Here is a 26,205-nt window from a genome sequence, read left to right on the forward strand (position 1 = left end):
GAATGCCCCACACAGACACACGCTCCTATTTTTAAGATCTTTTTGACATAAGTGGAATAATGAGACAAGGGGATAATAGAATTCTTTGGAAAAGAAATAAAAATATTACACCCTTGAAATGGGAATGCATAATAACAGTTTGTGAATCGAGGGGATAATAAAATTCTCTGGAAAAGAAATACAAATATATCCTTGAGATGGGAATGCAGAACAGCAGCTTGTGAATCAAAGGTCCTGTGAACTTTAATAAGTAACATTCCTGTTATTTTCAGAAACAGCAATTGACAAAACAACTCATAGCAGTTAATGGTTTTAATATTGACACTTCCTTTTAAAATAAAATGTTTCATATTTTTAAATCAGGTCAGCAGTACTAAGCTGCAGTGATGAAAGACCACTGAACAAGTTTAACTTTACTTGTTTTTACCTTACACTTTGATTATTCACTTTTTCATCTGTGAAATCATATTGGTACTTCCTGGTTCACTGAAGACATGGCTCGGGATATGGCTTTACTCTGGTGTTCTTGTTGTGACCCATGTAATCTATAGTATTTCTGATTTTGCAGAGATATTCACTGAACCAGGAACCTGGAAGAATTTGTGGAGAGCAGGGGAAAAAGCTTTTATTAAAAAGTTGGATTGATTTAAAAAAATAAATGCTTCTGCTGACTTGCAACCACAACACAGTTACAGAAATACTTATGCTTGGTGTCTCTTTCACAGTATTTTAACTTTTCCTCTCTTTTTTGTTGGTGAGATCTATCAATTGTATCAATTAACTATTTCATTGTCTTTAAAAAAATACTCTTGTTAGTGTCATGCTGTAGTTCTAAGAGTCACCTCTGTACCTAGAATCCTTGCTTGCACAGATACATTATGTTCTTCCCAAATTTAATTGTTACCTCTGAATCTTTCATCCATGAGCCCTGTATACTAATGTTATGTTTGTTTTGTCAATCTACACATATAAATATGCATGTATAGAAAACCCATACATGCAATTAGAAGGTTGGCTTAGCAAGAAAGTTATTTTATTTAGATTAGTATTAATGATTTCTTTGTCATGTAGTTAAGTACTTGGGTATTTATTAGGAGATTTTGTTTTCCACTGGACATGAGATGACTGTTCTTTGGCCTCTGCAATGACATTGCTATTTTTAAAGAGATGAGAAATCAGTAAAATGGGGGAAAGGAATGCAAATATTGCTTTCTAAATAAGTTGCAGTCCAGTTGAGAGAAGAGATGGCTGGAGAGTTTTGAATCTTGGTGAAATCCTAATGGAGGATTTGAATTCCAGGTTTTATGTGTCCCCAAATCTTTATCAGGAAAATAAGTTTAAAACAGGGCTTACATTGAAAAAAAGTGTCATAACAATGGGTTTGAGGAAGGAGCTGTTTGTCAAGAATGGCAGCATTTGCTTGGTTTGAGTGTGTGCAACTACTGCTTGCTGTTTCAGAATAGTTAAAACTAAGCTTTGCAGTCCCTGAACGCTTTGTTCACCTTAATGTCAGCTGGTGATGGCAGAGGCAGGTGCTCCTGTCAACCTCAAGATATTTTTTTTGAGGTTCTAGGAAAGACATGGAATCTCTTCCTTGCCTACAAAACTTCATCAGAGTAATGGGGCAGGGGGTGTCTCTCAGGGTAATTTAATTAATGGTAAAACTGTAGTGTTTTATAATAACTTAATGATTTATCTGGTCTGTTTAGAAGTTAGATTAGAAGGAAATTAAACAAAAATTAAGCAGCACTCCTGTGTAGTGTTTGATAAACTGATGTCCTAAATTTTCTAGGAAGGAAAGCTGCTTTTTTATGAATGCATGGAAAAGCCAGGTGTGAGATTACTACCCAGCAATCTAGATTTCTAATATTTATTCCTTTTTTGTGTTTCTTTTTCTAAAAAAAAAATATTTATTACCAGGTGTATTCCAAATTCTGTAATTGCTGGGTTTTAATTTTATTTTAAGCTGAATGTGGTACCTGATATTGGAGTAGGTAGAGCAAATGTACTCATACTGAAGTGCCATTGAATGAATTGTAATTTAAGATCATCAGCGTCTTACATATCAGTCTCTTCTAAAAATATTAAGTATTCTCTACTGTAGTGTCATCAAAACATACTTAACAAGTGAAGACTTAGATTCAGTCAATATGATAGAATGATCCTTGTTTGCAAATATGGTTTGTATCTCTTGTATGTGAAAATGAATGTGTGAAAGCATTTTAGATTGTTTGACATGAACTAAAAAATACTAATTTTATACTGTACCACATACTATTTTTTTCTGTGCCATGCCTGGATTGTGTATTTCAGATTTGAGTCTTAAACTTGCCAAAACATGTTTTTGACCACTGAAGAAATCTGCCTTGTTTTCTGAGATTATTTTTCAGACCTAAGCAAACAGCATGGTTGTGCTGAAAGTGTCACCACAACTTTTTCTGCTGTCAAAATAAATTAATTTTTATTGTCTGAAATTTCATTAATCTTGAAGGTTTTGAATCTAACATGTATTTTCATAGACAAGAATGTTACTCTTTCCTCCTGTTTGTAGTTTCTTATGCTTTTTTTCCTAACAGCCTTCTTTACCTAACTCTTAACAGTCAATCATATTGTGAAAGTAGCAGTAAATTACCAGGACCCTAACAAAAGAAAGGCGTATAGACAAAACAGATTAATGTGTAAATGTTGAACAAGAAGACCCTGAACAATGACAATGAAAAGACCCCCTGGGATCTCACACTGTTTGTGTAACATCCGTTGTTTTTGTGTTCACCTATTGATGCCCAGTGGTATGCTTGGAGGTCTTGCTGATAGTTTTAATGCTCAGTAGATATTTGATTTATTTTGTTTAATGAAGAAAACCCAGTATGTTGTCCTAGAAGCTTGCTTTTCAGATTTTACAAAGTTGTTCCCAGCCTACAATTTCCATGTAATTTTTAAAATCGGAGCAGCACTGAGCTCAACCGTGCTTTGCCCAGAGTGTTTGCTGCTGTGTTACCTTGGGGAGAGGGACTGTGTATGGAAAGCTTTGATGCCATGAGCAGTGCACTCAAGGTAACTGCCTTTGTTTTCATTAAAGTTCCTATTTAAAGAATCAACACTCCTTGATCAGACCTGGTGGGTTTCCTGGAAGACAGGAGAAAGAATTTCCTGGAGTGATTAAATATCTCCCTAGAGTAAAGCAGATTTCTCAGTCTCATTTGCCACTCCACATTCCTTAGCCTGCTTTCACCTAGTGTGTTTTATTATTTAAAAAACAAACAAAAAATACCCCTAACCAAACAAGGAAAAGAAAAACCCGCCTACCAAATAAACACTAAAGAAATAGAGAAAAAGATAGGGAGAACTTGTAGCTGCTTGTATCAAAGCTTGTGAAACTGCTACACAATAAGGGTACAAGTTGCTTGTGCTTTATTTTCATTTTATTGCACACTGCCATTTGGTGGGAAAAAGCCAAACTTTGCTAATTCTTGTGAAGCAAGAGGCCTGTTAATACTAAGGAAGTGAACAGTGTTGTGTATTCTCTGGTGTAATTCACGTTTCAGCTTCAAAACCAGATTCTTCTCCGATCAGTTGTTAATAAGTATGTTACAGGTATGTATCGTGCAGAATTTCATGAATTAAATTTAACCCTAAGAAATTAATTTTCTGAATGCATGTTACTCTCATGCATTTCTCTTCTGAAGATGTTTCTTTTTTCAAAAAGGATCCTGAAATATAAATTTCTCAGTCAGCTTCAGTGAAGCTGGCTGACTTGTTAGGGCTGAGAGGTACCACAGGCAAGTAGATGTCTTCTGAGAGACCCACTTAGTATAAGCTGTCTGCAGATGCTGAGATCAAGGTCTCCTCCCTCCATTCTGTTCTCATCTATATTCTGCCCTTCTGTTCCACCTTCCCCAAAAACCTCCACCACATCATGTAAGTTTATCCTTTGTTTTTTTTAAGCAATCTCTTCCCCATTTGTTCTAGTTTTCTATTCCTTCAATTCGTCATACCACAAAAACAATTATTGAAGAGCTGTGAAGCCTCCAGCAAGAGGTAGGAGCAATCAGCTGGGACTGGGTTCCTCCCTCCTGAAGCAGATTTGGCCTCACCATATTGTTGGGAGGCATCTTTAATATCAATCATCTGTGAGGCATCTCATTTCTCAAAGGAACATCCAATAGGTTTAACAGTTTGTGTTCTTTTTCTTCCCTCACTTTTACCCCCACACCAGTTGCTGTGCATATACATAGTACACACTTAACAGCCTTACCAGAAGTTCAGCTCCCTTATTTCCTGCTGTCCCCAGGGTCAGAAGCTGCTTGTCCTCCACAAAGCATGCCAATACTCTTCCTGCACATTCCCATCTATTCTACCAAATTCAAAGCTTGTTTTTTTTTTATTTTTGTTAGAGTTAATCGCACTAAACCTGGCTCTCAATACCACATCTTTGATCTGTGCATTACCCTGTTTCATGCTCCCCTCCCAGTCTCATGCCCCCTCCATCCTGAGTCTTTCTTGGAAAGACAGGTCCTGTTACTGCCCAGGACAAGACTGAAGTCACTTACCACTTTAAACATTACTGTTTGGGGCAGGGAGTTGCACTTGTGTGCCAAATACAGAACTACCTCCTCTCAAAAGTATACTTTAATCAGAGGCTGCAAAGCAATTCTTTTTTTTTTTGATAATGTAGAAAAGGTAATAACTGATTTTCCATACTCTGCATCTTTAAGGAAAAGGAACTCTAATGTACAACTTGGTAGGACTCCAGGCACAAGAGGAAATGGGTTATAGCAGTTGTGACTGTGCAGAGCAGATGTTTTGGTTGGCCTGGCTATCAACCATCTGACTCATAATAAATTGTCAGTTCCAGTAAATTCCCAGTTTTCAATTACAGTAGGTAGGATATGAGAAAACAATGCCGTTTGGATAGTGTGTTTAAAGTGGTTTTGATGGTAATTTTCATAAACAACTCCTACTAACTTTGTAAAAAGATTAAGGATCTTGGAAAGGCAGCAGCTGTAAACATTGAAACATGCATTTGAATGTAAATTGAGATTAATAGAAATGAAAACTAACAAATGGCTGTTAACACAGTGCTGATGCAATTGGAAATAGAATTTTAAGTTTTTCTTTGGAGTGTTGAAAGTCCTTTCATGAGGTATATGGGAGAAAAATTTCTAAATGCCTTCAGACTTCCATTTTCATCTCTTCTGTTCTTCATTTATATTTTCACATTGAGAAAATGCATACTTAAGGAACCTTTCCTATGCACTGACTAAGTAGAAAAACAGTGAATTAAAATCAAATACCATGAGTTTTCTGTTTATGAAAAATTGTATTTATTTTTTGTAAATTGTTGCTAGGTTTCTGTAATAGAAAAAAAAGCCTATGGGTTGAAAATGTCTAGGTTTTTTATTTTTTGTTGTCGTTCTTTTCTCGCCACGTTGCTTTGGAGGTTTTGACAAGGATGAGGGTCCACTGTGCAAAGTATTCTGTAAACACAGGAAACCCCTTGCAGTTCTTGAGAAAGAAAACTATTTTCAGTTTTAAGGGGTATGTCCATTTTTTAATGTTTGATTTGAATGAACATTTTGAGAAATGAGAAAAATATTTAAAAAAAAAAAGACATAGTAGCCAGGTGGCAGAAAGGCACCATGAAAATCTGTGTTGGATCTTTTACATTGCAGTGTTCTAGAGGCTCTTTTTTTTACTATCAGGCATGAGACTGTTGTGGAAAAATTAATAGGTGTGCATTATCACATGTTTAACCAATGATGTCAAGCATTTTTACATTCTGTTTTTAAACCTCAAAATTCCTGTGGCCCAGAATGAGTTCTCTGTTCAGTTAGAAGTTCATTTTAATAATGCCTTCTGTAGAGTCTTGTGTAGAAAAACTTCTGTGAGTATAAAATGCCACTTTTATTATGGCAGTTCTAATCTTGAAATTTAATATTTATAGAAAATTGCCATTCTTCATTCTTACAAAATCAGTTTTTCTTGAATGTAAAATTAATTTGTTTAATAAAAGCATCTATTGTGTTGTAAGTTACATACAAATTATAATAAGAAAAAGTATGGATACTTAAATACTAAAACATGAGATGTGACTTTATTTCAGCAGCCTCTTTTTTTCTTTTCTTTTTTTTTCCTAAAAGGGTATAATATTGCCAAAGCAGTTGGATGTCACTCTATCTTTTGAAGCCAGCTGAAAAACAAGAATAGAGGTGACTCTTACTATGCTGCTCTGTTCAGATCTAGTCTGTTCTTTGACATAAATACGTGTGCAGAAGTGGGAAAAGGGAAGATGCTGTCTGTGCAGGGTTTGATAAGAAGCAATAAAGCAGCATTTACCTTTTGACACTGGTGTAATGAAAAGATCTCAGCCCCTCTTCTGGGCACATGGCAAGGCCTGGTATTAGAAGGTTCCATCTTCTTACCTGATCATTTACAGGTTTCTATAGATGACTGGGACAGAGATCACTGAAAGGGTTAAGTTGTCTGTAACTGGCACAGACAACATCAAAAAGGTTTATTAGCTGAAAAGTTTTCCACAGTTTATCTGTAAGACATGTGGTTTTGGTTTGGGTTTCTAAACGGCAGCTCTAACAGATACACCAGTGTCAAATGCAGTTCTAGCAAGCAGCTTCTTCCATAAATAAAAGTAACAGAGGCTGAAAGGAATAAATGTGTCAGATAGAAGGGAGTTCATTGTAACTCTGTGGCCACCTGAACAATAAGGTTGAGCAGCTTCATGGTGTTGCTCCTCTGGGTCTTTTAAAACCTACAGGAATGCTGGTTTGAGCTCTTTTTTAAGTAACAATTTTCATTTCTCAGGGCTGAAAATATGCATCCATTTGAAAAGTGGTAGTTACAGAAGAATGACTATTTCTTTAATTGGACTTGTATTGGACAGTAGCTGTATGAGCATAACAGTGCTCTGCTGGCAGCAGGAGTTGCAGTCATGTTTGTTGGGTGTATTTTTGTAAATGGAAAAATATCATGTCTCAATTTATTGCTCTTACTTCACATTTCATTTTACTGCAACTCAACATGAGAAGATACAGAGATGCTTTATGTGGTTGTGTGGGTTTTTTTCCCCTGGCATGAGTCTTCATATGAAGTTCACTAGTGAGCACAGAAAATATAATGTAATATTATTGTATGTGTTAATGGATGCTCTAGTGGCATTCACCTAATCTTTTTTGGAGTTGGGTTTTTCTGTTTCCTTGTTTTGACTTTGTTCAATCAGTAAGCACCTGATAGTATTCCAGAAACTGCTCTTACACGTGGTGTCGGGCTGTGTATGCACATCTACTTTTAGCACTAATCATAAATGCCAGACTAAAGAGGGGATTTACTGTCCATGGCAGAGCTGGATGCAACAGTACAGGTGGGGTCTCAGCAGAGCAGAGTAGGAAGGCAGAATCCCCTCCCTCGTCTCGCTGGCAGCACTGCCTCCAGTTGGCTTTCTGAGCTGCAAGTGCACGTCACAGGGTTACATTGAGATTCTCATCAACCTTACCATTTTATGTACCTGTCATCTCTTGAAGAATGCCCATTAAAATAAAATCTTTTTAATTGTTATTAGCATTAAAAGGGTTGCTGTTCAATCTCTCTTAATAGTTCTTTTCATTTGATTGACAATTAGCAAATTAATGGGAAAAAGCCAGTTAATGCTATAGTCAGCTTCAGGATTGAAAGCTGTTCCTTATTTAATTTTTTTCCTTAATAATGGAAATACATTAAATACTGGGGAAGAGGTCAGGGTATACTGTACTCTTGGGTATATTTTGTTGTTATTTGTCTTGTTGATAAAGGTTTTGTAATCTGTTCTATTTTCTCTAGTCCAGATGATAGTACCACTTAAAAACATAACACTTAAGGGAACATTTTGGGTCACGACATCCTATCCATTGCTGTTACAGGCAGTCACATCCCATAATGCTATCCATAAACTGATTGCAGCAGGACAACAGCTATTGTTTATGCTCACCACTCATATGGAGTGAGGTCCTGCGACTTAGGGTTAAAACCATGCTTTGATTTCCAGCCACAGTGTGCTCATGACCATTTTACAGGCAGTTCTAAGAGTACGGTTTTCTCTCATCTGTCACGAGTGAGCTGCGCACCAAGGCAGAATTTAAGAAAACACTGTCAGCTCTGTCTCATTTTTCATCTAAGACAATTAGGCTTTTTTAAGACCCATTCTTCTCTGCAGCTTATCACTAAGTTTCTTGGCATGTAGTGTTCTGCACATAATAGCTGGTACACAGCTCGTCTCTCTGGACATTAACAGCTCCGGTCCTGCCAGAGCTTCAAATGGCACGAGATTGCCTTCCTGAAACCACTCAGTGGTCAGTTATTTTTTTTCTCTCCCCACATAGGGCAGGGCCTCCTAAGAATATTTAAGTGGTTTGCCTGTTCCTTCCTCACAATTGCCTGTAGGACAGAGCATACCAGGGCACTCTGCACCATGTTGATCATGCTTTGAATACATATCTTATTTCCTCTCCTATTTTTCCAAAACAGATAAGAACAAAGGCATCTTGGCAAGTTGCTATGTACATATGAACAAACATGTTGGAGGATTTATTTGTGAGCAGAAAGTGGCACCATATTATTTGCTGTCAGTTAAGGTGACTGTGCTGCTAACTCATTACTTTCTAACTGGAGGTCAAGAGCTTAAATGAAGTTGTGCGTGCCAGATATACACTTGTTGGTACTGTATGTGATTTATGAATTGGAGGGACATCAGGTCCTAACCAGAAACAATTTGTTCTAGATGATCCCAAAGCTGTAACTGATTGTTCTGATATAAAGAAAGCCTCAGCTGTGAATATATCAAGTTGTATTTAGCATGCCTTTTTTTCCCTACAGTCCTTTCCTGGAGTTGGCAGTCTTTGCTGAAAGTAATGCATAGGTTTAGTTTGCAGTGCTTCTAGATATAAATTTCTAATTGCTAAAGTTTTTTTCATCCACAACAGGAGTTGAATACAATACACTAGAAAGTTTGAATCATAAACTACTTTGAAAAATGACAAATACAGAATTTGTGGTCATAACTCAGTGATATTACAACATTTTTAAAAATTCTTTGGCATTTGCGTCTGATGTCAAGCCAGGAATTCCTAAAAATAAAATCTGTATCTTTGCTGAAATTTGTAGTTCACTGAATTGAAGAACTATAGTACTGTATACTTCATAACTCAGTAATTTTATTCTGATACATTAAAGGAAATTAAGCAGATCAAAATATTTATTTGACATGCCAATATAGTAAGGAAGAATAAATTTGCAACCTGTTTTGCAATGGTTACAGTTTAGGTTCCTCACTTAAGCGTCTCCTAAATATATTCATGTTTGACTTACTTGTTTTTATCTGTAAGCTTTTAAATATTCAGTTTGTTATTTACCATTTTATATTGCTTTTCTATGTACAGGATGTGAATGAAGACCCTGGAGAAGATGTTGCACTCCTCTCCGTTAGTTTTGAGGACGCAGAAGCTACTCAGGTTTTTCCTAAGCTGTACCTCTCCCCACGTATTGAACAGTGAGTTAGGTTTTTTCTAGAATGTTTATTCTACTTCATCTCAGCACTTTTCAATCTTTTCCTGATATGTATGATAATATACTAGATGATAACATACTATTGCTTTAAATTGCTTAAAGTTACAGTGGTTGCTTTGAGTGTGTGTGTGTATGGTAGAGAAATGGTAGATCTTCTCTCAGCTAGTTTTGTTTGTATGTGATATTCTTGTTAGCATCACAGTCTCTGAAAACCATGTTTGTCCTTTCTTGTGGTAGTATATTTTGAATGCCTTCTATGGTACAACATAGTGATAGCTTTTGTGGAAGGGAATCTTTATTTTTTTTTCTTTTGAGAAGGTAAGTTCTCTATATAAACATAATACATTTGAATAAATTATTGTTGTAGAAGCTAAAGGGCTTGGTTAACTATGCTTTTGGAATTTGCAGCTTTAGTAAATTACTTTTTTCAGGAGAATATCTGAATATTTCATTTAAAGAGCATTGAACCTTACTGATCTGTTTACCAGTTGGCAGATTTGCTGACAAATGGATTTTTACTCCTAAAATGGAAGACTGGAGACTAAAAATCTATCTGTTTTCATTAAATTTCTTTTCTGAAATTGAAAATGTTTTAATGCTTCTCCTTGTCTTCAGTATTCCAGTCTTGTAATGCTTAAAAAAATAACTATGTTAGACTTTTCAGGTACACCACATTCAAACTGGTGCAGCATTGTTTCAGTGATGTGTTGTGTTTTAGCTAATAGGGCAGTTGACTTTCCTCTGAACTGGTGGTGACTCTTCTGTGTAGAGGAAAGATGGGAAATACTGACTACTACAGTTTTATAACTTATGGGGGATAAAGTTTGTGTGCTTGAGGAAACATAGTATCTTGACATTTTGATCAACAGAGTATTGATCTGGAGAAACTCTTGAATGCAGTTTAGAAAATAAAAACTGGAATTTGACTTAGATAAAGACGTAAGACTTCTGAGATATTTTAAGAAAATGTAGGTTACGTGTGCATGTGCAAACATAGAGATAATGTATTTGGTAGCTTTCAAATTTTCATATTTTTCATCAATTCATTCCTTTTTGTCAGCATCAGTTGAGGGAATAATTGTAGTCAAATATGTAATTATCCTTCTATGTTCCCAAGGATTCTCTTTCTGAACTCTTAAAAGCAAATGGGCTACCATTAGTTTCCATTGTATTTCCAGCTGTAGTCACATGTTGATGGTTAAGTATGTTTCAGGCCACCCAGGTATATCTGTCGAAATCATCCACGAGCTAATGAGTACATTGAGTATTTTCCCACTTTCAGCAGTATCTTTAGAAAGATGTTAACCTCTTGATACCTAGCAGAATAGCAATACAAAGGAAGTCTTTGTCTTCCTAAAGGTATTGCATTTTCTCTCAGTGCCTTAAAGAGCATCTGATTTTAGATGTGTGATGTAGAGCGATATAGCAGAAAGATGCTTGAGTGGTATTGGTATGTATCTGACATTCTGGTGTATTTATGGCTTTTGTCATTTATAGCTGATGCAGTCATGTCAAAATCATGCCAGTAAACCCTGGAGTTCTGTGCCACACCTTGTCACATTATCTGTGTGTTGAGTTGAGATACTTATCTCATCTAAGTCAATCTGTCTTTCTGCATTTGTAACATTTTCATCACAGTATCTAGGTACTGTTAATGCATAATTACTGAAGTTGCTTGTGTGCTGTTGCACCTCCCTTTATGCTGGCTACTTCTTATGTGCCATGAAAAAATGTATGGGTATGTTTCCAGTGTTTGTAAAATTGTGTTTTAATAGCAAATATGCAGCTCTCTTGTTCTTTCCCAAAACCAATCTCTGCTGTGTTTAGCAGGGGCTGACAGTCTAGATATTTAACTTCCCAGTGTTTGGGAACTGAAGCAACAATGTGTACTTCTTTATACTTTTTGCCAAAAGTATAAAAAGCCTCAAGAAGCCCTCAGGATTTGTTTAATGACTTGAGGCCATGGCATGTTACATTTGAATTGTGTTCTGCTTATAAAGATCTTTCCTGCTGCTCACAGTAATTGAATCTGCAAAAGCCATGTAAGCAAAGTACCAGTGTATTTTTTCTATGCAGCAGATTTTGAGGTGTTCCAAGTAATAGTTGATAGTTCCCAACATAACATTCCCAAGAACTCAACAAAATGTGAAAAATACCAAATTCCCACAATTATTTTGCTAAGGCTAAAATGTGTTCACATTAGGAAGAATGAACAAACAGGAATAGCATTTTCCTGACATATGAAATAACATTTCAGGTTTGTAGAGCAGTAAGAGGAAAAGGGCCTGTTTGTGCAAAGTGAATTATCTCCTGCTTTCCCAGGAGGTTGCATTGCTTTTGTGCTCTGCCATATAAACACACAAATGATACATAACCACAGATCTTGTCAGCAAATTTGAGTTCTAGGAATGTGAATATAGGTTTTTTGATTTGAAGGGTTTTTGTAAAATACATTTCCTCTATTTTTTTAAATTGATAGTTGGCATAATAATATTAAGACTTTGCATTTCGTCATAGACTCAGTAAGAGAGATTTCCAAAATCAGGGAAATGTCCACCTTTTAGGGTGAAGATGTTAGTACACTGGTTGGCTTGAAAAGGTTCACTTATTGAAGCAGCAGCTAGAAATGCAGTAGAGAAGAGCTGTGGATCATTCAACTCAATACTGGTGCTTTATTGACTTGTATGGTGTGATGTCTGGCTGCAGAAGTGTCAAGTGCAGTTCTTACAATCAACCAACCAAACCCACATTTAGGGATGGGAATTACTTCTATTAATTTATTAAAATCTCATCAATAACTATTCATATCAATACCTGATTTAATTCTTTCATTAAAACATGCTAATTTGAGAAGTTCATTTCAATACTATTTATTCCAGACACATTAGCAGCAACTTTTAATGTTTCCTTCATTTGAAATCAGTCCCTTAAAAAGCTTACATTCTATAGTTTTAATAATTCTTCTGACTTTTTATTGCATAACAGATGCCTATAAGTTATTTTCAATTATTACAAAATTAGACCAAGATAGAATGAAACACGGGATATTTATGAGATGTATTGGTTTTTAAAAAACTACCATCTTTACTGTAGTATCATAGAAAACAGTTTCTGCACACTTCTGTAGGAAGTGGTAAGCTGAGAAACCACACAGACTGACCACACAACTTGAGAGATTGATGCTTGTCAGCATCCTTGAGTGTGTCCCCAGCTCATCCTTCCCTTCCTCCCACCTCAGGGTGGGGGACTTGTCTCAGGTTGCCCTCCATCCTCTGCTGTGAGCGGCTGTGCTTTGGGAAGAGGGTCATACAGCTGAGCTAGGTAGGCACAGCCATGCTCCAGGGCATGGTAAGGACCTGCTGGGATATTTACTCTTTATGTCCCTGATGCATTTCCATGAGTTATTCATAGTGGCTCTAAACCTGTTGGTAGAAAGCATCTTGTTGTTCAAAATTGCCTTTCTAGTGAAAGTATACTAGGTACTCGTATGGGGTGGAAATTTGTAATAAAACTGCCCATCATAGCTTTGTTTCTCATTTATTAAAAGTCATTAGACTCTAAATCCAAAGAATCAGTGCAGGATTGAACAGCTGATTTCTAAATTAATGCTTAAAAATTTGTGTCAGCATACTACACATGAATGTGGATCAGAAGGTTTTGGGCTTTTTTCTTAAGAGAAAAAATTCAATGTATGTAATTTTTTTTTTTCTTTTGTGAGTCATCCATGCTAAAGAACATAAAAATGGGTTCATCTTGGTTCACATTTTAAGAAAAAACTATATTAGGGTAGAAACGCTGTTGCTCAGTGAATGCTGTGTTCCCTGTGTTCACAGAAATAATCCTGCAATAAACACTGTTGTCCTGGAGGGCTTTTCTCTGATAAATACACAGACGTGAATATGCTAAGAAAACCAGCTGTCAGTAGAAGTTGTTTTGCTTAAATGGATCAGGCTCCATGCTTTGGGGACTGAAATGGTCGTTTTTTACTGGTCTGGGAGCTGTGCCAGAGGGTTCTTCGTGACTGAGGGTGGTATGCGGAGTTCGGTGACTGCGTTTAACCTTCCCATACAGGCAGGGGAGAATAACAAGAACCTGATCTGAACTCTTTGGCTTTGAATGCTCCTGTATGTTTTTCACTGATGGAAGAAAAAATTGAAGAGAAAATGAAACGTGTTTGCATTGAGGTGTTTCCTGTCTGGTACCTGTGCTTTCTGCTGGGAGTTGGAAGAGGAAAACCATAGAATATTATCCATTTACTGCTGAGTACTGCCTCTTTGATATGTTTGAGACACAGGGGAGCTGTTAAGGGCTTCACCTTTGATGTTGGCATGCCATGCTGCCTCCAGTAGAAGCCTGCTGTTTCAGACAGATTATGAATACACAGTCACTAAAGGAATGGTTGTGCTTAGGCTTTTTTATATGTCTGCTTCGTAGAAGTCAGAAGATCTTCAGTTTGGCATTACTTGGCATTACTAAAATGTGATGATTCTTGTGAACCAATGATTTCAGTAGAATTGTTAGTAGTCACCCACGGCAGTCCATGGCTTCTTCAAATCCCTTTGCAGACATGGTAAGCAGAAGCAATGGCAGTTGCTCTGCAGATCTTCTTGTTCCATTAGGCTTTGTTTGGTCAGTGCCTGGCTAGTGCATCAGACATACTTACTGCCTGCTCTGTGTGCCATGCCCCCATCAGCCAGGGCTTCAGAAACTATAGCCAGTACCATAACCTGACTGCCAACCTAGCACTGCTTTGTACTCTTCTCATGTCCACAAAATAATCTGTTTTGCTCCTATCAACTTTTGATGGCGTGTTGACAGCGTCAGAAGAGATCAGGACAGACTGGGACTGGCAGTCAAAGCAGATTGACTTGTACTTCTATTCCAGGTGTTCAACTGTACTGATTGTTCTTTTTTTTTTTTCTTCCCTCTGAAGCTGCTATAGAGCAATTAGTGAAAATAGTTGTAGGAGAGCTAAGATTATGTGTCCATCATCTAAATGGTGCTTTAATGCTGGATATGTTAATGCTGTCTTTAAATGGCTCAGTTAGTGAGATTTTTAAGTCAGTTAAGAGACTAAGCAATTAGACCTATTTGTCGAGGTATGAAATACTTGAGGCAGTTCAGTGGGACCACTTCTGTTGCTAGGTAATGAGGTACCAGTTTCTCTATATAGGAGATATGGGACAGTTTTTGGTCTGACATACCTTTAGTGGCAATCCAGAGCTCAGTGTTGCCTCAAGTCTCAGAGCAAAACTTAGAGCTGAGTATTGGGAAGGGTTTGTGTCTTCTAGAGGTTTTGTCAGGCTCTGAGTGTCAGCCTATATGTTTAAAGTTCTGTAATGTGATGGTGGAAGGAGTATTTTTACAAGCACTTTATCATTTAAAGTATTGTCTTGCATGGTTGAAATGCACATATAGAAAAATTCATTAGTAAAAGATCACAAAAGAAAATGAAAACGTGATTCAACACAGCCCTCTTCAACTCCCTCTGCATACTTCTGACTTGAGTGGAATGGTCTACAGAAATATCATAAATTTTAAACCCATTTGATTCCTTTAGATCAAATCTCTCCATTAATTTGTTGCCCTTTTTCACTTGTGCACATGTAATTTATTTCAGGCTACCCTAATTAAACATCCAATTCCGTATCATGTTAGTTGTCATGTGCTGTGAGTATGCCACCTTTCATTGTAATGATCTGTGTTTCAATATAGGATATTCTAAGTGTCATTATAAATCTGTACTCGACTAAAATATCTTCCTCAGGATTTTATTGTGATATCACTGCCTCTAGGCGTGTTGATCCACCTACAAAGAGTGATAGTGAAGGAAAAAGGGAACAAAGTAATTTTTTGGGGGGACATCAGACATTATTCATTAAGGTGTTCTTGATTCTTTACTGTTGCCCATAGGTTTTTGTACAGTGAGATTGTCAAAAGCAATTTTAATTAGTCAAAACTAATCCTGGCAACAGTATTGAAAGCTGCTGTCATCTTTATTACTAGCTAGGTCAGTACTTAGTATTTTTGCAATCTTCCTCTCTATCTGCAATAGGGGTTATTTTTTAAATTACTTTCTTAGATTGTGTTTATTTTGATACTGAAATTGATTTCAGGAACAAAAGGTCCTGAAGAGCTCTGGACCAATGGTATGGACAGTTTGAACTCCTTGAAATGTTTTCTGTAACATTAATTAGGCTGATGAAAGAAATTTGCAGGTGTCATCTTTTTATTGTTTGGCATTTGGTATGGCAGTAATAGGGTCTGGTAACTGGGGTTAAATGTTAACCTAAACAAATACTGACTAGGTGTTTCTTCAAAATACAGTGGAAAATTCAGGTTGAGGTAAAATTCGTATATAGGGGCATTCGGAGTTTTTCTGGGGCCAATTTATTTTTCCTTTCACTGATAGGATCCTGGTGTTAAATTCTGCTTCAAAAAAAAAAAAGGCAACAGTTAGATACAAAGTTAGATTGCTGGAAATCACAATTGAAGCAGTAGTTTCTCTGTTATTAAACAGACTTAATTCCAAAGACTGCCTCTTTGAGTTAAATTGCTCTTGCAGAGGAAAAGTGCTTCAAAGTTACTGACAGCATCAAATTTTAAAATTACCTGACAAGTTTGAGGCTTCTGGTAATATATCAGTAAGTGTAATCATAGAATCATTTAGGTTGAAAAGTATCTTTGAGATCATTGTGTTCAAATGTAAACTCAATACTGCCAAGTCCGCCGTGTCCCTAAGTACCACATCTGCACATCTGTTAAATACCTCCAGGGGTGGTAACTACACCACTTCTCTGGGCAGCCTGTTCCAGGGTTTGGCAATCCTTTAGGTTAAGAAAATTTCCCTAATATCCAATCTGAACTTCCCCTGGTGCACCCTAAGGCCATTTCCTCTTCTATCACTGGTTATTTGCGAGAAGAGGCTGACTCCCACTTGGCTGCATCTGGGTTTCAGGTAGCTGGAGAGCGAGATAAAGTCCCTCCTGAGCCTCCTTCTCTCTAAGCTAAACCACTTCAGCTCCCTCAGCTTCTCCTCAGAGGACTTGTGCTCCAGACCCTTCACCAGCTCCATTGCTCTTCTCTGGGCTCGCTCCAGCACCTCAATGTTCTTCTTGTAGTGAGTGACCCAAAAGGGGCCACAGCACTCGAGGTGTGGCCTCACCAGTGCTGAGTACAGAGGGACAGCCACTGCCCTGGTCCTGCTGGCCATGCTATTTCTGATACAGACCAGGATGTCATTGGCCTTCTTCTCCACCTGGACACACCCTGGGTCATGTTCAGCTGCTATTGACCAGCACCCCCAGGTCCTTTTCACTGGACAGCTTTTCAGATACAGTTCCCCAAGTCTCTAGTGTTGCAAGAGGTTGTTGTGACCCAAGTGTAGGACCCAGCACTTCACCTTATTGGACATCATGCTGGCCTCAGCCCATCGCTCTGGCCAGATCCCCCTGCAGACCCTTCCTGCCCTCCAGCAGATCAGCACTCCCACCCAACTTGGTGTCATCTAAAAATTCAAACAGATTTTGATCCCCTTGTCCAGATCATCAGTAAAGATTTTAAACTGGACTGACCCCAGTTCTGAGCCCTGGGGAAACCCACTAGTGGCCAGCTGCCAGCTGGATTAACTCCATTTACCACCACTCTCTGGGCCCAGGCATCCAGCCAGTTTTTTACCCAGTGAAGAGTGCACTTGGCCAAGCCATGAGTTGCTTGCACCTCCAGGAGAATTTGGTGGGAAGTGATGTCCAAGGCTTGTGAGTGACAACATCTGCAGCCTTTTCCTCATCTGCTTAAAGGTCACCCTGTCACAGAAGGAGACCAAGTTGATCAAGCGGGTCAATCTTCATAAACCCATGCTGGTTGTGCCTGATCCTCTGATTGTCCTGCATGTGCCATGTGGTGACATTCAAGATAATCTGCTCCATGACCTTCCTCAGCACAAGGCCTAACAGGCCTCCTCCTGATCCTTCTTTTAGATGGTCATTACATTTGATCTCCAGTCAACTGGGACGTCCTTAGTTCACCAGGACTGCTGGCAAAGGGTGGAAAGTGGCACAAGTAGGTCATGGAAGGTTTTTCTTTCAGATCAGGGCTGAGATTTAGTTATTATAATGTATTCATTCTAACTGGGTAATAATTACCAAAACTGTCAAGCAGTAGTTAAATGAGTTAATTAGAATCTTGGCAGAAAATGCAGTGGGTATGGAAAAGCACATTTATTCAACAGTTATGAAAACTCAGATTTCCTAGAGTACACTTGGAACCCACTTTTGTTGCTGCGTGGGTATTTTTCCCAGTTCTTGATGTAAATGCAAACCCACCACTATAGAACATGGTATCTTAACAAAGTGTGCTTTCTTGAAGTTGATTTTTGCATATTTGGGATATGGGATTTGCTTTCTGAATATGGTGATTAAGCCATTTGTTTTCAGAGAAATTCATTCTGATTGTGATCTGCATATTAGTGTTCGGTCTTCAGACTTTTTCTATTTTATTATTTAAAACAATTGACAATAAACATACTGTTTAGTGCTGCCTTCCAAATGGCCATATTCAATTGGTACAAATCTCTGACCACTGGAAAGTGAAAAGTTAGGGATTTTCAGATACAACCCATGACAAGTGTGAATACAGACTTAAGTGGTATGTGAAAGACCTCAGTTTTGATTGTCTCTGTTGTCTTCTCCCTCTGCCCCCTGTCCCCCACTGGGGAGAGCTGGTAGTACCTGCTAGGAACCACATTCCTGTTACTGATGTTCCAGAAGGGAATGTTGCAGTACAGGGAGCATGAATTGAGGAGTATGGCAGAGGAACTGAGGAGTGTGGGGAATCTGATGGGCGGGAGAAAGAATATAAAGGGAGGGGTGTTGGCCCCACTGTTGGTGTGATCAAAGATGGTAGTGCACTTTGACATTACCAGAAGGGCTGGTTTCCCTGCCAACTTGCCTATTTCCATACACTTCTTGACCCCACAGTACTACTGGGTATCGCCTCTCAATTTCCTTTGCTTTCTGCCCCCAACTTTCCTACAAATAATCAGTGGCATTTTGAACTTGATGCCTTCTTGAAAGGAACATTAATACCTCCTTAACTATCCATTATAGGAAGAGGCCATTTTCCCAAAATATATCGTGGCTGCTTTTTAAAATGTGACTACGGAATTTTTGGGGGTTTCCTTTTCCCTAATTATTGTCAAGAATGTGGTTCATTGTATTGCTTATTTTATTTAAGGCATATGAGACAGTCACAGTCTGTCCTGCTACTTAACTACTACAAGCTGCTTGGCTGATCGTGACTGGACCTACCTGGAGAAAATGTATAAAATATATTATCAAGGGTGAGACTTTTTTATTGAATAGTCTTTTCCTAGATAACAGATTCCTCTTCAAGAATATTGTGAACTTCTTCCCTAGGAGCTTTACTCTGAAGAGTTGCCTTAAAAAATCACAAGGATTTGTTGAATTTTGAACCTGGCACAGGCATCCTGTAACAATACTAAACTTCAGGTATATTTGAATGAAAGTACGGACTATAGGCAACAAATCATGTGGCTGTTGTGTTAATGAATGGGACTCTTTTTATGTATAGTTTGAAACAGCATACTTATGTGTCAACAAAGAATATTACAGAATTTAAATGAGAGATCTTGTGTGTGATATTTAGCGTGTGCATGCAGTACGTGTCAAACAACCCGTGGAGGAAGACAAGTTAAATTTGGCAAGAACTGAAAATTAGGATGATGAAAGTGTAGATTCTTTTTAGTTGGATTCTAAAACTAAATTCTTTGAGCTGGTTTCTGGTTAGGGGCCACTAAAAATACATGGGGAAGAAACTTCATCTGCTTAACAATTTCAGTGGGCAAAACTCTGTTAGTACTGAAGTTGCAGACACCACAGTGCAGTGGAAAAACCTGTACAAATAGAGCGAAACAATTCTGCTTGCAGATATTTGCTGTTGAAGCCAATGAAAGGGCTGTGCTCTTCTGTGTGGTTTAGTGATGTCAAGCACTACTTGCTGGAGGCAGCTGCGCTACTGCAACGCTTTCCTGACCTTAAATAGCCTATATGCTGGGTAATGCAAGTGTTCAAATATAAATACAGGGCACGTAAGGACAGAGGGAGGCCAGCAAAGCCATCGAGGCCCCTTCCCTCCCCTGAGTTAGTCAGTGTCTTCCTCAGTATTCTTTTCTTCTGGTATTTGTCCAAGATATTTACAAAACCGTTCAGACTAATTGTTCCCTTGTGTTGCCTCAGAACTGTTTATTCCATATGTTAAGTACTGCGTGCGAAGCAGTTCTGCTCTGCAGTGTGGCTGCTGCTTGCTTTCCTTTCCTTTTCCTTTCTTCGAGGTTGCCTTTGATATTAACCCAAACAGTTGTGCAACCTCTGTCCTGGGAGGCTGTGTGTGCCCACTGCTCTTCCCTAGACCTCTCCACGCAGGCAGGGCTTTCTGGGACATTCTGTGGACGTAGTTCCTTCAGGTCATGTTTTTGGTCAACTTCCCAGATTATTTTTTTTAGTTTTGCTCTGTAATGGGAAGATGGTTAGATGACATGATGTGTAATTATGTAGTGATCCTCCTAATTTGTTCCATGGCTCAAACACTGTGTTTCTTTTGTGCCTGTAATGAATGTGTAACTTGCTTTCTACCTCCTCAAATCCTGTTGTTTTAAATTGGCACTCTTGTTTTTGTTCGTTTACCTATCACTTAGGTTTCTCATACTGCCTTCCATTGGGTTTTTATTTCTTTACATTCCATCTCTATTTCCTCATTTCTCTTTTGGCTGTTAGTTTTCAGCTCTGCACACATCTCCAAAAAATTGTTTTGTTTTCGAGAAGTGAGGCTCTGTTTTTTGCATGCCAGGTAACAGTTTTTCCTGCAGTTGACATAGAAATTGCAAGGAGAGTTGAATGATGAATGTACGTCCTGACAAAGCAAATCTTGTTGAAAGTTTAGGTAACATTTGATCTATAAAAACATAGCAACCCTTTTAATTGTGTGATACAGAGAATCAGTGCATGTCCTGAACAACCATTTAGTGTTGTCTATAATTCCAGTGCCTTTGTTCTTAATTTTAAAGCATTTTAACATTAGTTTTTTGAACTCTGCTTATTTTACATTTTTTAAACATTATTTCTCTTCAGAATTAATTGATGCTGCCTATAAAAAGAGGGAAACCATCAGGATATTTATGCAACAGTGAAAGCAAAAACATTTCATCATATTGTGTGTATCTACATATAATTGAAAAAGCCTTTTTTCCCCTCTGTGATAGTATTCTATTTAGACTACATGTCTCATCATTAAAAAGATTATATTTCTCATTACTATGAATTTCTTTACTGTCTTTTCATAGTATGGCGTTAAAATTTTGGAGGTCACATCAATTCATGAAATACATCAAGTGCCTTAACCCAGGACAGCTGGAGTGGTTTTGTAGAAAATTCTTTTGCAGCAAGAGGTAGTTCTCACACCAGAGTTAATAGAGCTCTTTGTTGCAAAGGAACTCTGAATCATCTAGGCCAGCTTCCTGCTTGGCATGGGACTGCCACCAGCACTAGCTCAGGTTTTGTGTTGCAGAGTCTGTCCATGTCTTGAGCACCTTCCAGTGGAGATCCTCCAGGCTCCCTGAGGAACAAGTCTGCTGCTCTGCCACCCTCCCTCTTCTCAAAGTCCAGTCTGGGACTCCCAAGGCCTCAGTTGTCCCAGTCCTTGGACCATAAATGTCCCTTCAGTCTGAAGCTGTGCAGTTGGTCATAGCAGTGTTGCACAATGTCATTAGCTGTATGCCATGTACTGCAGTGTGGAAGCAGAGGCTTTTTTGGTGAGTCTCATCGTGCTTCTCCAGCAGCAGGGACAGGTGAGTTCTCAAGGACATATTGCTGTCTAAGATTTGTTCTGCCTGGAGGTCATGATGAGCTGGTAGAAAGTTAAATTAAGTTCTTGTCTCACTGCTGTCACAGTGAAGGGATAGCATGAGGAACAAGGGCATGAAAAATGCATAGTCCTTTTGGACTAGCTGGGGCATGAGATAAATTAGAGCAGTGCATGGGACCAAATGTTGAAGAATTTGGGTCGGTATTATGGGTAGTGTTATGCCTTGCCAACACCAAGGCACATAATATTGGGAAGTATCTTTTACTTTATTTTTTTGGCTCTATGTACCGAAAGCTTTGAGTTGCCTTTTCAATACACAGATGCTAATTTGTATTTTCCTTTCTTAATTTCATATACTATAGCAGAATTTTTTAAAAAAGTAAATAAATACCCTGAAATAGAACACTAGTCATTAGCAGTGAATGATCCTGGCAATAGAACTGGCATTACTGAGTACTTTACACATACAACTGAGTACACTTAAAATGTTAGAAAAAGGATAGATTTATCCTGATTTTGTTTGTTATACTAATGCTGTGAAAGTCTAGCATTCTATTTTTGTTCATCCACCAATCTGTTCAGCATATTTTGTTAAATAGTTTAATGGTAGAGTCTATACGCAACCACCCATGTTACATCAGACTCTGCAACTGGAATGTTGTTTACTTTTCACCAAGGCAACTCCCTGTTTTTGTTAATTAATATCTAACAAGGTCCTACAGCTGACTCCCTTTAGAGTCAAGAATGGAGGGGTGTAGAGGGTTTATAAGCACACTGTGCTAGCAGCAGTTTCTTTTGTACAAGTGACCTGTTAAAGGACATGGTTTGGGATGGCTTTTTTTATTTTTATGTGTGTGCATCTTCTTTTATTCTTCTGCAGTTTTCTTGGGCAGGTTATGTTTGTACTGCACATGCATACCCCTTTAATACATGGTGCCATGAAGTTATTTTCTTAAGCCACAGAAGGAAACTGACAAAATTTGTGGGGAAGTCTTCTGCACCATTCTCTCACCGTTCTTTTGGGGACTAAAGGAGAACTCACGTTTCTGACGTGGTCAAATTGACAACGGTGGCTCATGTCTAAAATGCATTTCATTTTTCTTATTTTTGACAACAGGCCATCCCTTGCATGTCTCAATTACCACAGTACGAGAAAGGATTTTTTTGTTAAATGTTTAGGAGTTTTATCTGGGCTTGATTTGAAAATATGCAAGGAATACAGTATAAACAATTTCCTTAGTGCTATTCTTCTGATAAAATGGTTTATTGTCTTTTAATCTGAATATCTGTTTTTGCAAACTTTAATATGCTTGTCTTCGTGGTACTCTTCTGGGATAAAATAGTACCAAATGATGTCAGAATGTGTGAATGTGTCCATGTGTGTCAGAAAGACTTCATGTTTGGGAAACTAGAAGCAAATAGAGACTCCCTCTGATAATCTCAATCTGTACCAGATAAACGTTGCTAGACTTAGAAATGTCTTCTTTCTTTTATAGTCAATTTTTTTAATGCAAAATGTCTTCTCAGTTACCCTCCTCAATTAAAGCCCTGCCTTAACTTAATAGGCTGTCTTGAGGCTGTCCACACTAAGATGCCCTGATACAGATTCCTCTAGTATCTCCACTGGTGTTATTTGTGCTATGTACTCTAAAGAAATGGAAATGTAAAAATTCAGTATGTGTAGAAGTACTTTTTTTTCCACTATGGAAAAGATCTTTTTTAATAATTTGGTATGTTTTTGAGCTTCGACCCCACCAGTGTATCTGAGTAACCTAGTGATAAATAGATAATGCAGTTGGCAAGCTGACTAAAATTGTGTCTTCAGGCTGGCAGAAAAGACCTTTTAATTTAATTCTGTCCTTAAAACCTGTAAAAAATACTGGGTTCTATTTTAAGAACAAGTAGTAGGTAAATAGTGTTCCACCCAAAATCTGCCAACTGCTGATTGTGTTTGTGTTCTCTTCTTTTTTTTTTCCTTCTTTTGTTGTAGGAGGACATCTTGGCAAAGCTTCACATATGTGGTTAAGTGCTTGCTGAGCCACAAGCAAATAATACTGTACAGTTAAGCATTTCTTCCTGCATCACCAATTTCTATTCTCTTGGGCAACAGGAGTTCAAATCTGGGCAAAGATGACAGGCATAGACCTGTCTGATTGGATTAATAACATAGAAACTGTTGTTAGCCACCATAGTAATATTTTGCAGTTGATCTTGTGGTTTCTCAACCCAGATTTTGGTTTTATTATACCAGCAAATAGATCAGTGGATAGCTCTTCAATCCTAAAGGACAAAAGGAGAATTGTTTCAGGTTTGGCAGATCCCAATTCTGGTAAAGGAGGTGAAAGAGGGTATGTGGAAGCCTGAAGGGCAGTGATGATTCAGAGATGACTTCCAGTATATTGACTGTGGGGGATTTCTTTTTAAATGCTCTATATTTTTGCTTGTGTGGCATTTTCAGGCTCTCTAAATGCCTTTGTTTGGAAATAAGAAATAATTAGTTTGAGGAAGTATAAGTTTTCCAGTCAATGTGTTCATTCACACCTGCAATGGAGGAGGAAGTAGAATTAGTTTGCTTATCACTCGGATATTACCATGAAAAGGTTTTTGGATAAATTTTTTTAATCATAAAATCAGTGCTCTACAGGGAAAGTCATCGGTTTTGTTATGTGTTGGTAGGGGAATGACTTCAAATTTTTCCTTTATCATAACTTTTCAAAAAGCTCATGTAGTATATAATGAGTAGTAGGATCTATATCTTGGATTGTACCATGAAATTGAATGCATGTGAAAAATCTATCTGTGACTTAAAATTTGCTTCTCTGTGCATTTGTAGTTGTCTTAAGTGACAAAAATAGCTAAGACTGGGGAAGGTAAACCAAGTTACAGGAACTTATAGGGAGCTTTTGGGAACATAGTTCTGAAATTCAGGTGATGATGTTCAAGGAGTTTTGAAATCACTTTACAGTGAGGGTGTAGAACAGGTTGCCCAGGGAAGTTGTGGATGCCCCAGCCCTGGAAGTGTTCAAGGTTGGGTTGGATGGGGCTCTGAGCAACCTGGTCTAGTAGAAAGTGTCCCTGGCTGTCCATGGCAAAGGGGTTGGAACTAGGTGATCTTTAAAGTCCCTTCCAGCCCATGTTATGATCCTGCCATATGCCTTATTTGTCATTTCTTACACTTGTAACATGGCATAAATTCAGTTGTTCTCAGAATACTGCAGTAGGCCTTGATAAGTTCAGTTTATAATTTTGTACACGCAATGTGAAGTCTAAATCCTTAGGAAAGGAAAAGACAAGTATCTTTTGGGAATTAATTTGGTCCTTTGAAGTTACTACAGTGTCTGGGTAGTCATGATGCGGTACCTGCTGAGGAGACATATGCCTTGATTAGGATACCAGTCACAATGACAGTCAGAACTGTGGCTATTTAAAACTGTTTTATGTAGAAAATATGCAAATGATCTGGTTGAATTAACTGTTGGGGAAGAAATATCTTTTTCATTTGTCTAGCTTTAGTAACATATGAAAAAGGGAAAACAGGATACAAAGTGACACAAGGAGGGGGAGTTTTGGGCTTGGGGGCTTTTTTTCAACAAAATTAAATAAAGTTACAAATTTTTTTAAAGCAAACCATAAACTATATCTTTTTCTTGTAACTTACAGAAATACTTTTTGAAAGTATTTTCTTCCCTGACTAGGACCTTTTGCTCTTTTATTCTCCAGGTCTTTTGGGGTTGTCTGTGTTTCATCTCCCCTCAGTGTATTTACATTGAGGGAAAGATGAAAATACCAGGTCCAGATTATTCATTAGAATTGAGCAATTCTGGGGGTCTCCTGGTAGACAGATAGTAGAGTGCTGGATTTTCAAGGCAAAGTACGAAATTTTAAATGAAAATAATTTTTGTATCTTTGGGATTATGAAACATGTACCCTGAGACTTGATGAATAATAGTGTATAGTCAGCTGTTCTCCAGGCATTCCTTGCTTTGACATGTACTGCTTTTTTATCTCTTCTTGCAAAGTTAGGAAATCAAACCATGGACGACATAAGTTTCAACCTTTCCCAGCATTTGGTTCAAAGAGCTACAATCAGTTACTTTTAGTCCTGGCCAGGTTTGCATCAATGTTCTTCAGGTTCTGAACTAATTAGATACTGAATAAATGCATGGTTCCTTGAAGGCTAGATGGCCTTTTCCAAGTACTGACAACAGCTTTAGATAGGTCAAAGTAGCTCTCCAAAGAGAAAGCAATTTCCAAAGTAGGTCTCCAAAGTGAAAGCAATTTGGATCAGGTGTTACACAATCCATAGGAGTGTAAGTTTGACATGTAAGGACCTGGGTGGGTATCTTCCTTTTTTCCCAACTAATACATGGATTTTGAAGTCACTTACTTAGGCAATAAATTTCTGCATTTCAGATGCTATTTTTCATGTATTGTCACGTTGAAAGATGAAAATTAGATGTTTCCCAACCAATTTTGTCTTTCATGCTCTGAAATTATGTACAATGCCAATCATATTAGAAACTTATGGATGTGCTAAATCAGTTGGTAACAGTTGCATGTCACAGGTTTGGCAGTCTTGAAGAATAGAAAGTGGTGACTTAGTTACAAGGAACAATATAGATATTAGTATGAAGTACTTGAAAAGTTTGTGATGCATATAACCATGACCTCCAGCCTCTTCAGTAATACTATTGCAATTGCTAATTTCTAACAAAAAGCTGCTTTCAGGTAGTCAGGTCAGTCAGAGCAGAGATGCAAATCATTTCTGTTTCC

The 26,205-nt window shown here is 37.9% G+C and overlaps 1 protein-coding gene across 2 annotated transcripts in view; it reads left to right on the forward strand.

Moving 5' to 3' along the window:
• BABAM2 (BRISC and BRCA1 A complex member 2) overlaps positions 1–26,205 on the forward strand; it is a 163,445-nt gene that overhangs the window by 78,163 nt on the left and 59,077 nt on the right. For both annotated transcript variants that reach the window (XM_084202711.1, XM_084202712.1), the window contains exon 7: positions 9,426–9,535. In XM_084202711.1, the coding sequence (XP_084058837.1) occupies positions 9,426–9,535 (110 nt within the window). The remainder of the gene's footprint in view (positions 1–9,425; positions 9,536–26,205) is intronic.

Source organism: Fringilla coelebs (genome assembly GCF_963513975.1).
Source record: "Fringilla coelebs genome assembly, chromosome: 3".
Taxonomy (NCBI): domain Eukaryota; kingdom Metazoa; phylum Chordata; class Aves; order Passeriformes; family Fringillidae; genus Fringilla; species Fringilla coelebs.